Here is a 20,643-nt window from a genome sequence, read left to right on the forward strand (position 1 = left end):
CAGATGACTTATAATTAATTATTAGTGTAATTTTTTTACATGCACTGTATAAAAGTTAAACTCTACAAAATAAAATCTAATGTATGAATTTACGTAGATTATGGGAACACATTTTTATAATAATTATTTTATAAATCATACTAGATGATTTCGATTGTTAGTTTAATTTTTTTAACACTATATAAAGGTTAAATTCTGCACAATAAAATCAAATGTATGGATTTACGTAGGATTATGGGAACACATTTTCCTCTGAATTTCGATTTTTTTAGATAGTGTTTACTATTTTTTTTTAACTTTTCTTTTCTTTAAAAACAAGTTATATTAACACATGTTCTTTTAAAAAAACTTATATTTTATAAAATAAAAAGTAACTTAATTTTCTGTTGGATATTTTTCCAATAAAAACAACACTACTTTTCTCCCTTTCTCTCTCCCTCTCTCCCACTTTCATGCCCTATCTCTTACTCTCCTCATTTTTTCCTCAAGCTTCTCTACCCACTTTTGTTCTTTTCCGAATTATTTAATGAATTTGAAATAACCCCCCATGTTTGGAAGGTTTGAAATTAGAGGAGAAGGATGGATGAAAATAATTTGGTGTGTTTGGAGGAAGAAAAATAAGGTGAAAAGAATTTTTAAAATGGTAGGACTAGCTCATTATCTGTTTTTGTCTTGTAGGTTTGTTGTATATTTGCAATAGATTTCACAGTTTCTTACTAAAATTTTACTTAAAAATATTAGATATTAAAAAAAATGGTCGAACGTAATCTTAATACTATTATACAGCATTTTATAAGTATTTTTTTTATTATTAAAAGATAGAGTTATAGGGGTATTCTAAGTTGTCTACAAAATTCATGAAAGGTTATATTGATCAAAAGGATAAATATAGACGAGTTATAGGATCAAAACACCAAAATGAAAAAGGACATTTACCTTTAATTTACTAATCTTAGTCTTAATCATGTCTATGATTTGAGTTTATCAATTTCAACACACCATCAAACTCAAAAGGCATGCACATCCTGAAACACAATTTTGTTACGTATATATATGATCCAAGTTGCATGAACATACCATAGCATGCCAAAAAAGACAAACATGACACAACTTTTTCCCCGTTAAAAAGAGAACTAAATTGGACGAAGTGAGCAAAGTAATCATTATTAGGTAAAACCCTAAAAAAATCAAGTCACGAATAAACTAAATTTTCACCCTTCAAAATTTTTTCTTACGTAAAGTAAGAAATATTATCTTTTCTCCACCCTTCAAGACTCATAAGATTCTGTTCACTTTACCCTAAAAGGATCCAAATAATCTCTATTTTTTTCAACCTAGTCGCCGCCCCATGCACCTAAGAGAAAAAGACCTCTGAATGTTGGATGTTAACGTGACGAACTATGCACAACACATGGCAAAATTTGTCCAGTGGACCCCTTCCACAAATATATATATTTTTATTTTCTAGTTCTAGTTCATTACATAACATAAGCGGAGTCGAAGAATCAAACTTTTACACTTCTCATGAAAGCTAAGAATAAAGTCAAGTCACAAACAAAAAAAACTTAAACCTAGCTAGAACGCAACGTAGTTTTGGCATATATATATATATATATATATATATATATATATATATATATATATATATATAGCCTCATGGAAAAGAGTGTTAAGAAAGAAGCTAAAAGTTAAAGAAACAAAAGTTATTTGGTGCAAAGAGGAGGTAACATATGGAGGAGGCACATAAGGGGGATGAAGACAAAGAGAAAAGAGGGGAAGAAGTGAAATACCGCGGCGTGAGAAGGAGGCCATGGGGTAAGTTCGGAGCAGAGATCAGAGACCCAACGAAACCTACAGGAAGACAATGGTTAGGAACATTTGACACGGCGGAAGAAGCTGCTAGAGCTTATGATCGTGCAGCCATTGAATTGAGGGGTGTTCTTGCAATCCTTAATTTTCCAGATGAGTGCTATTCTCAACTCCCTTTTGTATCATCAAACCCTACTAGTACGGCTAATGGAAGTTCTTTTGCTCCAACACATAAGGAAGTTATTGAGTTTGAGTGTTTGGATAACAAGGTGTTGGAAGACCTTCTTGAGTCCGAAGTGAAAAGAAGGAACGAAGACTAATTGGAACTCATTTTTTCCTCCTTTTGTATTAAAATCTTAATTTGTGTTTTAGGGTTCAAATTGATTTTCAAAAATCTTCATCCTCCCTCCCCCGTTTTTTTACTGTCTTTGACATTGATTGAATTAATCTTAATCTGTATGCTTTTAAAACCTCGTGCAACAAAATCTTATAGCAACCTATAAATATTTTATTCGGATGGACCCCGATATTTTCCTGAAATTGTGGTCCCTTCCTGGGAAAATTGGTTGTAGATAGTTCAGATGTCTGGGTATTTGGAAAATTTGTCTTTCCAATAGTTAATGAAGTGGGATTTAATATATGAATACCTGAAATCTCACAATTCAAGTTCAGATGTTTCTAATTTATGAAATTCATGAGTTATGTTAACTTTAGTTAACGTGTTTAGTTTTATACTCCCTCTACTTCTTTTTCTACTTATAAAAATATTTTTAAAATTTTTTTATAATATTATTTTCTAATTTCTAAATACATTAATTTTTTTATATACACTTACTTAATTATCATTATGAGAAATAAGTGAATAAAAAGAGAATAAAATAGTAATTTTAAAATTATAATATAAATAATTATCAAATTTAATACGATAACTATTTTTTTATTGGTGTGATTCGGTTGAAAAAGTCTTTTACTGACAAAGAGAGTAACTACTAAATTTTTTTGCATGATGATTGTTACCTGATGGTGAAACATTGTATGTTCTTACATGGTATTAATTGTTGAACTGCATTATGCTGAGGTTCAACTATCCCTTTTGAAAGCTTCGTCCATAGCATTCCCCTGAATTTTGTCTATCAATGTTCTTGGTAACCTTTTAATTAAATACCTTTATTACATAGCATTAAAATGTTTGACTTGAGTAATTAAAATTGGTTATTTAATTATGCTTTCCCACACACTGAACTTATTTACTTTTAAGGCTATCTGCAAATTGGAGATTTTTGGCAGATGATGGAAAATAACGAGATGCTGTAACCTGAGAAAACAGTTGGCTATCTTAAGGTTGGTAGCTTCATTACATTGCTTTTCCTATTTTTCTAGCTCCTAGTTGTTCCCTTATAATCTATAATATATAATAGATATTAAGTTAGAATTTTTCAGTTTTAAATTTCTACTAATATTGGATAATTTTGTTTTTATCATATTACAAAGCTAGTATTACTTTTTATCCTAAGTGTACTCCTAATATTTCATATTACAACCCCTTCTTATATACGAGAAATTATTCGATAATCTAAAAACAACACATTTGATATCACAATTTAACCCAAAACCTTAAAACTTAGGTTTATGAATTTTTTCTTAACTTATATGATATTTAACCTTCTCATTTCTACACGATGTGAGACTTCACCTCCTACTTATACTTCAATAATCTCTCCATCAAGTGTGAGGTTAAGTTATTTTTATACACGAGTATTTTTCATGGTGATCATTAGAGTCCACATGCTCTAAATACTTGTACTGATGTAACACTTGCAGGACTCATTGTCTAGCCTCCATGCATGGACTCATCTGTCAGGAAGACTTTCAATACAAGGGATCTCTATGTCCATGGATTTGTCATCGCCATCTTACCCATCTGAGTTGGTTACCAAGTCGAACAATCAACTCTGATACCAATTGTTGTACAATTGAGGGGGGTAAACATCAGAGAAATTTACATCAATGAATTATAAACAACCACGTAAGTGAACTTGACATTACATTTTAACTCAACCTTACGGCTGGGGTTTATACGTCTTTCTTTTATTTATATGGTGTTCAATCTTTCCATTCTTATATTATGTGAGACTTCACCTCATATTTATACTCCAATAAAATTAAATAAGTATTCAATGTTAGAATCTCATTTTTGAAGATAATATATTATTTCTATATAACAATCATATATGTATCAAACAGATACAAACCACACAAATCAATGACCTTAGTTCTAGTTTTTTTTATACGTTTTAGTTCTACTAGTTGGTCTTCATACTCTGTGAAATATTGTTTAGTTTTTTGTATTTTTATTTTCATTTAGCATATTGATATTAGATATTATCTCCTTCTAAAAATGCGATCGTCATTAGCAAGTCCTCTAATCTTTCCATATGATGTCATTATTAGGATAAAGTTTCTTTTTCTCTTCTTTAATTTCTGATTGTATGCAATGAGTACAATTAAGTATCAAGTTACAATAACTTAATTTTACTTTTGCTATCAATCGATCCTTTTACTAAATTGAGTGGTAGTCTAGTGGATTGAATCAGCTACGTTAGCACATATATTTCCTGTATCAGTGGATTGCCTCAGCTACTGTATTTTATCTTGGGGTATATATATCCTTTTATATATTATGTTTAGCGGGATAAATGTAGGCTTTTTGGTACCAGTTAATTAATTTATATATGCATAATATGCAGCAAGTCTTGTCTAATAGCTCTTTTCCTGGCAATTCGATGAACATTACTTGTATGCTTTAATTTATTCAACAGAAACCTTTTCTAATATATATTTTCCTAGTAAAGAGAAATAATTTTACTTTTGAGGTCTTTGCTTTATAAAAGTTATATTGGACTTGGATTAATTTCTGTTGAGTAGGATGGTAGTCATTAATTTAATGACAAAACGCTTTCTTAGGTTTAACTATATTCATTTGGTCAGAATAATTGCAACAACATTTGTTTTTAGGTTTTATTATTTAAATAATTTTATTTTGATCCTTATAATAGTTACAATTTTTTTTAACTATTTTAGTTCTTGTTCTTTAAAGTTCTTTAGCGTTATTTGAGATGAACACGAATTAAATAAGTCATGTTACAACGAGGACTAAAAGAATAAAAGATTATAATTATACAAACCAAAAGGAGATATTTTAAATTATAGTGACTAAAAAGAAAAGTTGTTGCAATCATAGGGTTAAGCTAAAAGAAAAAAATAAATAATTTATCCTTTTGATTTGTAACAAGGGAAGGCTCGAACATGAGTATTTGTTTTCTTGATTACTCCTCTAGATATTTGTCTCTCCATGAGTAGAATGCGATTTTGGTAACTACGCATATAACTTACTGATCATGAATCTAGATTTTTTTTTTTTAAAAAAATGAATCTAAAAAATTATATACTAGTACAAATTGCATTAACAATCATGAGTCTATTGCATTTTTCTATATTTTTTTGAGGCAAAAGAGGGGCAAGCAAAGTAGAAGATTGGCTAAGGCATCCTACAACTATAGGTCGACACCACCCAACCTAAAGTCACAAACCGTTCACCCATAAATATATTGAAAATGTTATAGGTTTGTGAATTATAACATTAAATCTACTTTGATAGAATACTATGATTATAATTAATGGATAAAATCATATGTTTGAACCTTAGTATAACTATTGTAAAAAAATGTAATAGATATGAATTGTGAAAGTTTATAAATTTTAAAAATATTTGACTAAAATTATTCTATTTATAATAAAATACTATAAATTAAAATACAAAAGTACTTGCATTCCTCTGTTTTAATTTTATTATTTTGATAATGATTGATAAACATTTTATTATAATTAATGTCCATTGAATAAATTTAAATATTAATTAAAATAATTAAAAGTTAAATATCTTTTAAAATTAGATTATCAGTTATATTTTGTTTTTGTTTAACAAAACTCTTTATCAAGAATATTTAACTTGAATTTGAGACTTCTAATTCGAAAAAAAAATTTCACGTCAATCAATCCACATGTTTAATGGTATAGAAAAAAAATATTTGATTTAAAAGTTTACAAAATACATGTCATAAAAATGGTAAAGTTTTTTTTTTCAGTCTTAAAATAAAAATTCAAATTTATAATATAAGTACTGTGATTTCGTAAGAAGTATGGTAGAATTTGCATAAATACGCTTGCATTTGGTTATTTGTGAATTAAGAAAAAAAAAGTAATGCCAATAATTTGACTGAAATCGCGGGATACTTGCTTTTCATGCCCATGATTCTTATCAAACAGCAATTTCCTTTATAATATAAGATTTGAGATGGGTTTAGTTATATATAAAAGTAAAATATAAGTGGATCATATATAGTAGATTCTATAGTTTAAGGATTATATATATAAAATAAATTGTTTACATGAGCCAATAATTTTACCAATTTTTTACGGAAATAATTGGATTTACTAATTGATTCCAAGTAAAAATGAGGTTAAATAGTCTCATATTCAATAATCAATACAATTTAAACAATTGTTTTATTTTGAATTAATTCAATCATTAATATTATGACTATCACATTTAATATTTAATTTTTAATTTTTTTCGCATATTATTTATGTGTAAAATTATAATTGTTATTTTTTTATAAAGTTAATTAAAATTATACTAAAATACATAAATACATATGTAATAAATTATAAAATATTAAAATCTTAATAATTATTTTTTTAATCATTATATTCTTTATTCACCTTAGGAAAAATATATATGGCTGTAATTTTAATTTTATAAGTTTAATCTGTAACTTTTAATTAAAAGTCATAATTTTTAATGCTGGAAAATATTTAAGGTATTATACTCAGAAGTTGTAAAATAAATGAAAATTATTTCCCTAAAGTTTTTCTTATAATAACTCTTTACCTAAAGTGAATTTAAAAAATAATTATTAAGGCATTAATATTTTATAATTTTATTATAATTTTTTTATTTTATTTTATGCATAAATAATATGAAAGATAAATTAAAAATGATATCTTAAATGTAATAATTATAACATTAATGATAAAATTTTAAAATAAGACAATTTTCTAAATCTAATTGATTATTTAAGATAATGTTATTTAACTTGATTTTTACTTAAGATAAATTAGACAAACTTCTATGAAATGAAAAGCAACTAATTTTAATATTTGTTTGGACAGATCAACTAATTTTAGTATTAAATGCTGTAACACAAGATAAATGACATTTCTTAAGCTATATCTTAATCTTAATCATATACATTTAATTATAAATTTATATTTTAAAAAGAATATGAAACTATTCTGAAAAAAAAATCGAATTGAATCATAATATACAATTCAGGTCAAATCATCTACACAAGATCAATTTGAATAATATTAATGTCAAATCAAATCATTGACACTCCAAGTCAAATATGATCTACGACATGCTCATAAAAAAATGATATACATTTTTGAGTTAGCTGGTTGTGGGTTTCTGAACTGCATCTACCTAGTTAATCTAATAAACTCATAAGAAAACTAGTTAATCAAATAATTAATACCGCCGTTAAATGAAATGAATGGTGTTTTTTTTTGTTACATAAATGAATGGTATAAAATAGACCTTGTTAAATTGTCGACAAAAAAAAGACTTTGTTAAATTAAAATACGGAAATTAAAATGATAAACTATAATAGAGGATTAACCAAGCAGTGGAATTCGTTTAGATAGTTTGCACAAGATTTCGATCTATGTTTTTTAGATATTTTCATCATGGTATAAAAAAAAAGAAAAAAATGTCCATATATCTTTTAAATTGGAAAAACCAGAATATAAAATAAAATGAAGGCATGATTACATTTTTTTCCAAAATTTCATAATATCTTGAATTTTATCTTCAATTTTCTCCCGTTAATTTTGTCGTTCAATTTATAAAATATCGCTAAATATTTTCCCTCCACTTAGAAAAACTGCCACAAAATTGTGTTGATTATTACAATTTTACAGAAATCTCGCTACAAATACTTTATACGATTTTTGTAAGTGGGGGAAATATCTGTAATGTTTTATAAATTAGGGACAAAATTCGCAACATCAAAAAACTTTTAGGACAAAAAATACTATTAAACCTAAAAGGAAATGCAAGCACTTACGTAATTAATGTAATATATTATATATGGGGGCCGGGGCACATCCGAACATTCTCCACTGAATTTCAAAATTATTTTATCAGATTCTTATTTAAGTTTTATTGCTTTTAGCTTTTAGCTTTATTCTCATTATTCAAATTCTTTCCTCATGTAGAATAAAATATATTATCTTGTCATCGCTATTCAAACCTTTTTCAATTTTATAAGGTTCGATCAATAATTGTACTCTAATTTAAATAATCCACAATCAAAATAATAAAATAAATCTCATCACTCTATTTTATTTCGACCCAGGCGCCACCTCACCTTCACTTACTAGAAAAGACCTCTGAAAGTAGGACGTTAAAGTGACGAACTATTAACATCATGCAACAAAATTTGTGCATTGAATTGGAACCTGTCCATATATATCCATTCTTGCACCAGTTCTTTCCAAGATTATAAAACCAAGTCAAAGAAGAGTCGAACTTCTACTCTTCCTCGCTAAAGCTAAGAATCATGTGATTGATTAGGATTTAGGAACAAAACAAAAATTAAAAGTTAGAATATAAGGCAATCCAATTATAACATATATACCCTGCCTATAAATACATACATAGGCATAAGCATAAGTACTGATCACGCCTCAAGTTATTTTAATTAAAGCAAAAATGGAGAAAGAGAGAGGAGAGGAAGAAGTGAAGTACCGTGGAGTGAGAAAGAGGCCATGGGGTAAGTTCGGAGCAGAGATCAGAGACCCAACAAAACCTACGGGAAGGCAATGGTTAGGGACATTTGACACTGCTGAAGAAGCTGCTAGAGCTTATGATCGTGCAGCCATTGCTTTGAGGGGTGCTCTTGCAATCCTTAATTTTCCTCATGAGTTCCATTCTCATCTCCCTTTTATATTATCAAATTCTTCTACTAAGGGAAATGGAAGTTCTTTTGATAAGGAAGTTATTGAGTTAGAGTATTTGGATGACAAGGTGTTGGAAGAGCTTCTTGAGTTAGAAGAGAAGAGAAGGAATAACGAAGACTAAGATCACTGGAGTACTATTCATTGTTTTGAGATCCCCGGCCCCTTTTATTTTCTCTAGTTCTCCACTTGTATTAATATCTGAACTGATGATTTAGGGTTCGGATTGATTTCCAAAAATCTTCCCCACCCATTGATTGAATTAAATTGTGTATGCTTCAAAAATCTTACAATTAATGCAACAAAATCTTTAAATGATTCGATGGACCCCGATAATTCTTGATGATATATATCTTGGTGTCTTCCTGAGAAAATGGTTGAACGAGTTTTTCTAATTTGCATTCCAACCTTTACAATTGCATTCTGAAATTGGCTGCATAGGATAGTTATTTAGAGGTGGGTATTTTGGAAATTTTGTTTCTTCAATGTGGTTAATGAAGAATTAAAGTTAAGTTACCTGAGATTGGATGATAGATACCTTAAATCTCAGAGTTCAAGAGTAATTAAAGTTTTTCGGGTGAGGATACGTTGATTATTTGGATTTTTTATGCCGATAATGGCACGCTATTTCAGTATGTGCTCAAGGTAGTGTTTGGTTTCTCAAATTTATTCATGTTAACTTTAGTTTCGTGTTTGGTTTCGGCAGGACAAGTTCTGTATATGACATATGTAATAACTAATTAAATATTTGCAAGCATGATTTTTGCTGCTTGGTGGTTAAACCATGCACGTTCTTAAACGCTATTATTGAACTGCATTATGCTGAGGTTCAGTACCATTGATAGCAGTAATGAACCTCAAGCACAACATGGACCAAGACACAAGCCTGTAAGGAAGGTCACTACCCCAAGTTACTTGAAGGATTATGTCTAGCGGATGAAAAGTTGAGCTGGCATTAGTGTTGTAGTGCTGTAGTGCGGTAGTGTTAGCCTTGTCTGTCATTTACCATTGATTCCATTTTCTGTTAAGATCCTTGTTGACACAAGAATACAAATTTTGTTATAGGAATCACTACTATATATAGACTACTCATGTAATAAGGCAGATATGAAAATTACCTTATCCAAATTAGTGCTCTGGAGGTACTGGCCCTCGCAGCCCAGACCCTTTCCCTATCTCCCTTCCTTTGCCTTCCTAACAAAATTGGTGCTCTTGTTGAGTCATGGCTGAATCCACTTGATCCAAAACCAGTTCTGATAGATTGGAAGATGTCATTTCCAAATTAGCCTCCCATTAAATCACCCTTGGTGAATCTCTTCATGCTATGACGCTCAAATTAGATGAACTCATTCAAAAATTACCCACTTCAGATTCACCTTATCACTCTCCATCATCTTCTTCCACCATGTCATCCCCTGCTTCACCTTCTTTGTTTCATCGCATCAAACTAGAGGTCCCTCGTTTCAATGGTATTGACCCTCTTGGTTGGATCTTCAAGATCAACCAATTCTTCGAATACCATTCAACACCAGAGATCGAGCGCCTAACCATTTCTTCCTTCTATATGGAAGGAAGAGGCCTTGCTTGGTTTCAATGGATGACCAACAACAGTCAACTCACTTCTTGGCCCACCTTTCTCCAGGCGCTGCAAACTTGCTTTGCTCCTTCGCAGTACAAAGATCCTATCGGTGCTCTGTTTAAATTAACCCAGCGCAGTATTGTCAATGCTTATCTCTCAGAGTTTGAAGACCTCGTCAATTGGATCATTGGCCTTCCACCGCCGTTCCTTTTAAGCTTCTTTATCTCCGGCTTGGCTCCCGAGATTCGTCATGAGGTCTAGACCTTGCAGCCTCTGACTTTGGTTTAGGCTGCCGGATTAGCGCGCCTTCAAGAAGAGAAATTCCTTGAGAGCTGTCGAACGTGGCGAGGACCTTTCACCCCAGTTTCTTCCGCCAATTTGTCACCGTCATCGTCGCCAGTCATGCCTTTATCCCCTTCACTTTCATTGCCTCCTCCAATAAAACCTTCTCCACTTCTCGAGGTCAAGCACTTGTCGCTGGAAGAGTTGGCATTACGACGGGAACATGACCTTTGTTTTAACTGCAACGAAAAGTTTCATCGCGGCCACTGTTGCACCTCCAAGGTCTTCTTGTTGATTGCAGATGAAGACGAGGGTTTTTCTTTAGATAACCCTGACTTGGACTTGTCACCCGACCCGCCTGACCCACCCACGGTACCTTCGACCCAAATTAGCTTACACATTATGGAGGGTCATCTTGCTCTTGAAACATTGCGACTATTGGGCCTGATTGCAGAACATCAAGTACTGATCCTGGTTGATGGGGACAATACCCACAACTTTGTCCAAGAACACCTGGTACAAAGTTTGGGCCTCCCTATTCGTGTCCTAGTTGGAAACGACCATCAACTTCATTGCAATTTGGTGTGCGAAGCTGTTTTGATTCAGGTTCAAGGGGTAACCTTCACTGCTAACCTTCATGTTCTCTCTTTGTCTGGTGGGAATTTGGTCCTAGGAGTACAATGGCTTAAATCCCTCGGTCTAGTTCTTATTGACTACAATGCCTTAACAATGAAATTCTTTCATAATGAGCGCCTCATTGAACTCAAAAAGGACACAAATGCTACCCTTCATCCTCTTACACCACCTCAATTGCATCGTCTCATTCGTACAGAGGGTGTTAGTGCTTTCTACCATATCAGCTTAATTTCCACTGAGCTGCCTTCATGCCCAACCTCTATTGCCTACCTTCCACCATATATTCAGACAATCTTTTCCCACTTTGATTTCTTAGTCCAACCACCCACCTCTTTACCACCTTCAAGACCTACCAATCACCATATACACCTTCTTCCTAACTCAGAGCCTATTAATGTACGACCTTATCGTTACCTTCATTTTCAAAAACAGAAAATCAAAAACCAAGTTGCTTCCATGTTACAGAAGGGCCTCATTCTCCCTAGCACCAGCCCATTTTCCTCCCTTGTTTTGTTAGTTAGAAAGCACGATGGTACTTGGAGATTTTGTGTTAATTATCGCGCGTTGAATGCGATTATGATTAAAGATCATTTTCCAATCCCTACTATTGATGATCTTTTCGGCGAGCTTGGTGGCGTGACTTGCTTTTTGAAATTGGACCTTCTGCCGGGCTATCATCAAATTTTGATGCACGAGGCTGATGTTTATAAAATAGCTTTCCGCACACATCATATGCACTATGAATTTAGAGTGATGCCTTTCGGCTTATGCAATGCCCCATCTTCGTTCCAGGCAACGATGAACAGTGTTTTCAATCCATACCTTTGTAAGTTCATTATTGTCTTTTTTTTTATGATATTCTGGTTTACAGTAAGACCTTTTGCGACCACCTTAACCATTTGACGAAGGCATTCCAGGTTCTTCTCGGTGGGCAATTCTTTTTAAAATTATCCAAATGCTCATTCGCGCAGTCCCAAGTTGAGTACCTTGGCCATGTCATTTTGGCAAAAGGGATTGAACCAGTACCTACTAAAGTCCAAGCTATTCAGCAATGGCCACCCTGTCATCATCCAAGGCCCTGAGTAGTTTTTTGGGTCTTGCTGGGTTCTACCGAAGATTTATTCGTGGGTATGCATCAATCACATAACCAATCTCTTGGCCAGAGGTTCATTCACTTGATCCGCAAAAGCTCAAACAACTTTTAATGATTTAAAGGCAGCTCTCACTATTGCTCCAGTTCTCATGTTGCCAAATTTTACATTGCCTTTCATTATGGAAATCGATGCTTCTGGTGTAGGTATAGGTGTCGTGTTGTCACAAAAAGGGCATCCCATAGCATTTTTCACCAAACCCTTTAGCCCCAAAGTCCTGCGTGCCTCCACATATGTTCGGGAGCTCTTTGCTATCATTGTAGCGGTGAAGAAATGGCGCCAGTATTTATTGGGCCATCCCTTCCTAATTCTCACCGACCACCGTAGCCTGAAGGAGTTGATGACGCAGGTGGTACAGACACCGGAGCAGTAAACCTATTTAGCCAAACTCCTCGGGTATGATTATACCATCCAATTTCATTCAGGAAAGGCTAATGTGGTTGCAGACGCTTTGTCGTGCATTCCAGAGTTACCTCCAAACACCCTATTATCTTTTTCGGTGCCCTGCTTAACATTTCTTTAAGAACTTAAGCAACATCTTGCCAGCAACCATGCTTTCAATGCATTAGGACAGGCTATCTCTACTATGCCTACAGAACACCAAGATTATTCACTTGCGAATAATTTGATTATGCACCATGGTCGCATTTGGTTACCTTTAGCCTCACCTTTCACCCAGACACAGCTTAAGGAGTATCATTCTTCACCCATTGGGGGGCATTTCGGCATCTCAAAAACATTAGCACGTATTCGTGAGAACTTCACGTGGCCTGGAATCCGAAATGATGCTGAGAAATTTGTTGCCTCTTGTGTTGATTGTCAGCATGCCAAATATGAGACTAAGAGGGTGGTTGGCTTGCTCTGTCCTCTCCCAGTACCATTTTGACCATGGGAGGATCTCTCCCTCGATTTCATAATTGGGTCGCCTGCTTTCCGTGGACACACAGTTATACTCGTGGTGGTAGACCGGTTCTCGAAGGGTTTTCATCTAGGCATGTTGCCTACACACCATACTTTGCACACAATCACCGTTCTTTTTATGGATATGGTCGACAAGATCCATGGTATGCCTCAGAGCTTAACTTCTGATTGTGACCCATTGTTCCTTAGCCAATTCTGGCAAGCTTTATTCAAATTGAGTGGTACATGTTTACGAATGAGTTTGGCTTATCATCCGCAATCCGATGGACAGACGGAAGTGCTTAATCGTGTGATTGAACAATGCCTTCACGCTTTTGTTCATAACAAACCTTCATTGTGGGGTAAGTTTTTGGGCTGGGTAGAATGGGCATACAACACTTCATGTCACTCAAGCATTGGGGTCTCACCATATGAAGTAACTTTAGGCAAGAAACCGTTCAATTTTCCTCAATACCTCGCGGGCACATCCAATGTAGAGGCAGTAAATGATCTTCTGTCAAATATGGAGGTTGTCTTTGCAAAAATTCGAAAGAAATTGTTGAAAGCTCAAGAAGGTATGAAGCACATCGCAGACGCCAAACGACGGGATGCTACTTTTAATCCCAGGGATTGGGTGATAGTCAAGTTACGACCGCACCGCCAAACTTCTGCTTCTAGAAATACTACAACTTATTCTAAGTTAGCAAAAAGGTATTACGACCCTTATCAGATTTTGGAGCGTATTGGCAAAGTTGTGTATAAATTACAACTACTCGAGGGTGCTTGTATTCACCTTGTCTTTCATTGTTCCTTCGCTCAAGCTGTTTCGCAATACAGATTCTGACATCACTGCTCCTCTGACTTTGCCAGCTACTTCACTCGATAACCAACCCATTATCACCCCGTTGGCCATTCTGAGTTCTCGTCAAGGACCTGAGTCCAAGCTTCAAGTGTTAGTCCAATGGGATGGGTTGTCCCCTGATGATACATCATAGGAAGATTGGGCAAACTTACAGTCCTTGTATTATCTCGAAGATAGGCAATTCTTTGAAGTGGTGAGAGATGATGGCAGTAATGAACCTCAAGCACAACATGGACCAAGGCACATGCCTGTAAGGAAGGTCACTACCCCAAGCTACTTGAAGGATTATGTCTAACGGATGAAAAGCTGAGCTGGCATTAGTGTTGTAGTGTTGTAGTGCGGTAGTGTTAGCCTTGTCTTCCCTTTTATCATTGATTCCATTTTCTGTTAAGATCCTTGTTGACACAAGAATACAAATTCTGTTATAAGAATCACTACTATATATAGACTACTCATGTAATAAGACAGATATGAAAATTACCTTATCCAAATTAGTGCTATGGAGGTACTGGCCATTATATTTTTTTGTTTGGGTCCTTTATGTTTAAAGGACCCAAATAAAAAAATATAAAAACCCAATAGACTAAAATAAATTTTTTTTATTGTTTTTATTATATTGTGGCAAGTTTTATCTAGGCCAATGGATGCCAATCCACTTGGTATAGCGAAGACATAATAGAAAAAAGATAATATTTTACTTACAATAAACTTCATTTTTTACTTTCATAAATAATATATATTAATAATGTAAAAGTTTTTATATTATTATTTAATTAATAATGATCATGTATAATAATTTTTAATTTTAAAATAATTATCTTAAAAATCATATAAAAGAATAATTTTGTATTTTTTATGGTGTAAATTTTTTTAACTGATCGACAATGCATGCCTAAGTTCCCATCAAATTATATACTTTTCTCTCTTTTCTTTTTATTTTTTTACAAAATTCTAAAATTAAATATTACGTAGAAGGAATATTATTCATAAGAATAAAATTTCTTTTTTTCAAGTTTTTTTTAAAGATCACCTGATGCATTCATGTATGCCCCTGTCCATCATGTTCTTTGAACATGGATGATGGCTTAGAAGACAATTGGATTATAGGGGGAAAACAGTGGTATGTTAAAATCAGACTCTATTAATGGAAATCTAAATCATTTTAGCTAAAGTTGGTGTATATGCTAATGAAGCAGGGGCATGACTTAAATTCTGAAGCAGGTAACCCATCCTTTTCAGGAGTTACTAGACAACTAATTTTGGAAATAGTAAAAAATATACTGATAGTTGAAGTAAAAGGGTACTGTACTGTGTACCCTTCTAGATCAAGATGACTTCAAGGAATTAAGATGTAAGAGGTCATACAATATATATACATTGAACAAGATTTGATTACCAATCAGGGACAAAACAGAGTTTTCTATCCTAGTGTTAAACCACAAACAACTTACCTTGATCATTTATGTCACATCAACTGCATAGAGTTGAGACAAATTTGGCTTCTAGTATTCATTTTGAACAAATTTGGTCTCCAATGTAATATTTTTCTTCAATACAGTTCGACTAATTATATAATCTCAATTAATTATTGATTGCTTCCGTATACTTCGTAGGTGTCCAGTATTTATTGATGGCTTTTCTGTTCAAAAAATTATTAATTATTTCTTTTGTGAAGAAGTAGTCAGAGTAAGGTTAAGGTTAGTTAAATAATTAGTTGCAACTTACTTAAATGAGATTTATACTTTTCCTTCCAATTTTTTATTTATTTAAATGTGGTATTAAATAATTAAACGAATATTACGCACTTAATTACTTTCAATCATTTTATATACTTTACATGTTTTTTCATCTCATATTAACATATCAATACCAACAAAGATTAGGTTAATAAGTAAGAATCAGATTCATATGACAAGAATATGGATTCAAATTTTGTTATTTATGTGAAAATTTTATTAATAAGTAATCTATAAATATCTTTATAATCTCTTTAAACCTTTAAATATTTTATGATTTTGATGAATTTCTCATACTTAAAACACCTAAACTTGATGTAAAAAAATGTGACCAGATCAATTAACCCTTAACTACTAGTTAGTTAAGTGTTCACAAAGGTACGAAGCAGGGAGTTTGTTTAAGATGTGCATGATATAATAATGAAAGTACTGGAAATTAATAAATGCTTTGCCTCGATGGCTTTGTTGAAACAGGGGAATAGCTAACCACTTTCTTTGGACTGAATGCATCGACTTTTAGGCTTTACTTAGGCATTACTTGGGCTTTAGTTTAGCCAATTTTAATAAATATGTTTCGGCCTATAAAAATTATTTACTTCTTTATCGTTATCAAGAATATCTTTGTTCTAGCTTAGCAGCTAGGAACATGAGTGGTGGCTAGTTACCTTAATCAGAGATTGCTTTACTACAATGTTATCAGGACATATAATTCATTGATCTATTGAATGATGACAGTAACACCTAAAACTCATTTTCAGACACAAGCAAATTATATGCCAAAATGTTTAGTAGTTTTCTTAGTTCTTATATAGTTATATGTGTAGGTTCAGCAAAGGGAAGTTGAAAGTTACTTAGAAGTGTCAAATGGGAACTGAAAGTTAAAAGACTAATTTAATAACAATATTTTTAGAAAACTAATAATAATTTGATGATTTTAATATTTAAGAAGTTAATTTAATAATATTTTTTAAAGGAAGATCATTTTAGAGGCAATATAGTTAATTATTTTATTTATAATAAAGCTGGAGCGTTACTAGCTAATTTGTTTCGAATGTTTTGTTTCTCCTTTAATCATACTGAACTGTTATATAAATTACTTTATGTTAGGTTAATTCTTATGCTTCTTACTAGATCTCTAGCCTTTAAGTTTTAATAATAGTAAACAAAATATGGGATAAATATGTTTTCGTCTCTCTACATTTTTGGAAGTTGGATTTTAAGTATTGTTTTGTGATAAAAGATTAATTCTAAACTAGTGGGAGGATTAAATTGAACCAAAAGATAAAAGATTAAATTGATTTAAAAAATAAATAAATAAAATTTAAACAAGATAAAGGACTAATTTATAATTTGGCATAAATAAAATTTCCTAAGCTTAATTTTAATCATATACAAGAAATTTATATTTGAAAAGCTTATGAATTATTTAAAAATAAATAAATTGAATCATAATACAATTCAGGTCAAATCATGTGCACCGGATCAATTTCAGTAATTTTAATGTTAAATCAAATTATTAACACGGCAAGTCCAATGATCTACAGCAATTTTGAATTAGCTAGGTTTGACGGTTTATGAACCACAACTAATTAATTGATCTAATCTAATAATTAGTATCAAAATTAATATTTGTGTAAAAAAGGAAAATTAAGATTTTGTTTGAAGGAATTATTCAATAACTATTTATATAATAAAAAAGGAATCAATTTTTTCATAAATTAAATCTATTTGCATATTTTAGCTTTTTAAAAATTAGAAGAAATTATAATTTATATTAAACTCTTTTTTTCATAAGTACTTAGTAAAAAGTGTATTCAAACATGGTAAGTTGAAATAAAATGAAAAAAAGAAATGAAAGGCAATAAAATTGAAATAATATTAAATAATTTTTTCTATTATACTTTTAGTTATTTTGATTGTGGTATAAATAAAAGAAAAAAAATTATATCATTATTTTTCAAATTAGAAAAAAGAATATAAAATGTAATGAAACGTACGACGTGCGTACATACGTAAGCTGATGTGGGGCACATTCTGTGCTCAATTTCAATTTTTTTTAACACTATTCTCATTATTCAACAAAAAAAAAGTCGTAGAAGTTTCAAAATGGAGTTACTCTCATATTTCAATTTTTTCTATTCTCACTTTTTCAAAATGGAATGAAACGTACGACGTGCGTACATACGTAGTCAAGTTTTTACTGTTTTTAACTTTATTCTCATTATTCAACAAAAAAAAGTCGTAGAAGTTTCAAAATGGAGTTACTCTCATATTTCAATTTTTTCTATCCTCACTTTTTCAAAATGGAATGAAACGTACGACGTGCGTACATACGTAGTCAAGTTTTTACTGTTTTTAACTTTATTCTCATTATTCAACAAAAAAAACACTCATGTAAAACAAACAAATATTATCATGTCTCCTCTATCATAACTTTTTTGAGCTGTCGATGTTATAAGATTCAATCATTCTACTCAAATAAATAATCAACAATTCCAAATAAGGAAATTGTAATTAACCAATATATATTTTTTAAATATTATTACTAATATCTTTTTTATTATTAGTTAAAACATATATTAAATTATAAAATAATAAGTTTTTAAATAAATAATGAGACTCATAAATTTTAATAATTTTTGATAAAATTCAATCATTAAACAAATATATTCAACAGAATGTTAAAAAATATATTATTAACATTCTTCTTTCAATTTGTTCTTAATTCAAAAGGATGTTAAAGTGACGAATAAGACAAAATTTGTGCATCGGACCCCATATCTGTCTTTCTCTCTCTAAATTTTTTTTTAATAAGGTTCCAAAAGTTTAGGACTTAGTTAAAATAAATTAGTTTAAAAACTTATTTAAAAATTAAGCTCAAATATTCTATTTATCCATATAATATATAGTCTACTTTAATGGTCGAAAGAAAAAGAATGGACGCCAAGCCCTGCACGTGTAAGGATGATATATTACATAAAATGTCATATTTACTTTTTACGTTTCAGCTTTTATATAGTTAATGTTATTCACTAGATAATTTTTATAATATATATTTTGTATTTCTCTATATCACACTAATCATCTTATTATATACTTGATTCTTCTTCTTTTTTTTATCTGTTTTCTTTTTTGGTATATATTGTTGATTCATGGAAAAATGTAAGGAAATTTTTAACAAGTTGAATTATTTATGTTTTATTTTTTTTTCTTGATCTTTTATGTTTTATTTGAAATTATATGAAATTATAGACCTTCAATAATCCGAGTCCAATGCCTAAGGAGAATAATATTAACATTCAACAATATTGGATAAATTTTTTTCATGAAGTTGACAATGTGTAATCTTATTTGGTTATGATGTTTGTTTAGAATCCAATAAATACTTATGTTTTTATGCTGAGCTATAATATTAAATTTATTTGTGTTGTGTATATATTAAGGTTCAATGACTATTAGAATTTGTTTAGAATATTTGAGTAGAATTTGCTTACATGCAATGAGTATATATGTATTACATTTGTTTTATCTTTTGTGTGGCTTTGATATTTGTTTACGTACATTTAGAGGGAGATAAATAAATAAAATGTATTATATAAAAAAATTAAACATTTTAAATTGGTTTTGACGAACAATCATTCTAATTATTTTTTAGAATAGTTAAAGAAATAATTATTCTAAAAAGAGATTTAAGATTAATTAAGTTCAACAATTATTTTGAAAAGTCACTTTTTAGAACGATTTTTTTCACTAACAAATCTAAAATGATAACATTTTTAAAATGGTCCTAATATGAACTGTTCTAAATATTATACAAATTAACACGGGATTATATGTATAGGGTATAGTATACTTTGTATATATATTTCTCATTTGGCTGAGAACTGCTTCACTTCTTGTGACTTTTCTCAGGTTTCTTTAATATGATATTTTTTCTTTGCTGAGGAAAAAAAAAACATTACCATGAGTTTTGTCAATCAATTCTCTTGACAACCTTTTTATGGATACCTTCATGACATATCTTGTAATGCTATATATGAAATAGAGTTAAGTTAATTAACAGTAATTTTTTAAAATGCACTACAGAATTTAATTGTTTTGATTTGATTAACTAAAATTAATGGTTCATTTATCCTTTCCCAGAACTGAACTTATTTTCCTTTAAAGCTTTCTTCAAATTGGAGTTTTTTTTGGCAGATGATGCAAAATAATGAGATGCAATGTATAACCTGGGAAAAAACAGTCGGCAATATATTCCAGGTTGATATGGCTTCATCTTGCATTGTTTTTGCTAGTTTTCTCTTGTTAATGGCCTTTATAATCTAATGGATATTATGTTAGAATTTTTCTGCTTTATACTTCTACTGATTGGTTAATCTTTTTATTGAGGGCTCAGATAATTTTGTGTCGGATCATAGTATAGAATCAAGTATCCTAAGACCTACGACGAGTAAAAACTAGCTAGAATTACTAATATTATTATAAGTTAGGATTCCCGTTACTTTCGAAATTATTAGGCGATCTTAAATTATCACGTGTCCATAATCCCAAATCCACCTCATTTTATAACGCGCGAGAAAAAAATTAATAACATTTTTTAAGGAAAAA

At 31.0% G+C, this 20,643-nt stretch overlaps 2 protein-coding genes across 2 annotated transcripts; both read left to right on the forward strand.

Moving 5' to 3' along the window:
• The first annotated feature begins 1,680 nt into the window (after positions 1–1,680).
• On the forward strand, positions 1,681–2,279 carry LOC114425645 (ethylene-responsive transcription factor ERF098-like). The gene has a single exon (XM_028392588.1). The coding sequence runs from the start codon at positions 1,731–1,733 to the stop codon at positions 2,127–2,129; it is 399 nt and encodes a 132-aa protein (XP_028248389.1). The 5' UTR covers positions 1,681–1,730; the 3' UTR covers positions 2,130–2,279.
• Positions 2,280–8,588: 6,309 nt separating this feature from the next.
• On the forward strand, positions 8,589–9,216 carry LOC114425420 (ethylene-responsive transcription factor ERF098-like). Its single transcript, XM_028392344.1, has one exon. It carries the CDS (start codon positions 8,645–8,647, stop codon positions 9,011–9,013), a length of 369 nt encoding a protein of 122 aa, XP_028248145.1. The 5' UTR covers positions 8,589–8,644; the 3' UTR covers positions 9,014–9,216.
• Positions 9,217–20,643: the final 11,427 nt, after the last annotated feature.

Source organism: Glycine soja, chromosome 9 (assembly GCF_004193775.1).
Source record: "Glycine soja cultivar W05 chromosome 9, ASM419377v2, whole genome shotgun sequence".
Classification (NCBI taxonomy): Eukaryota; Viridiplantae; Streptophyta; class Magnoliopsida; order Fabales; family Fabaceae; genus Glycine; species Glycine soja.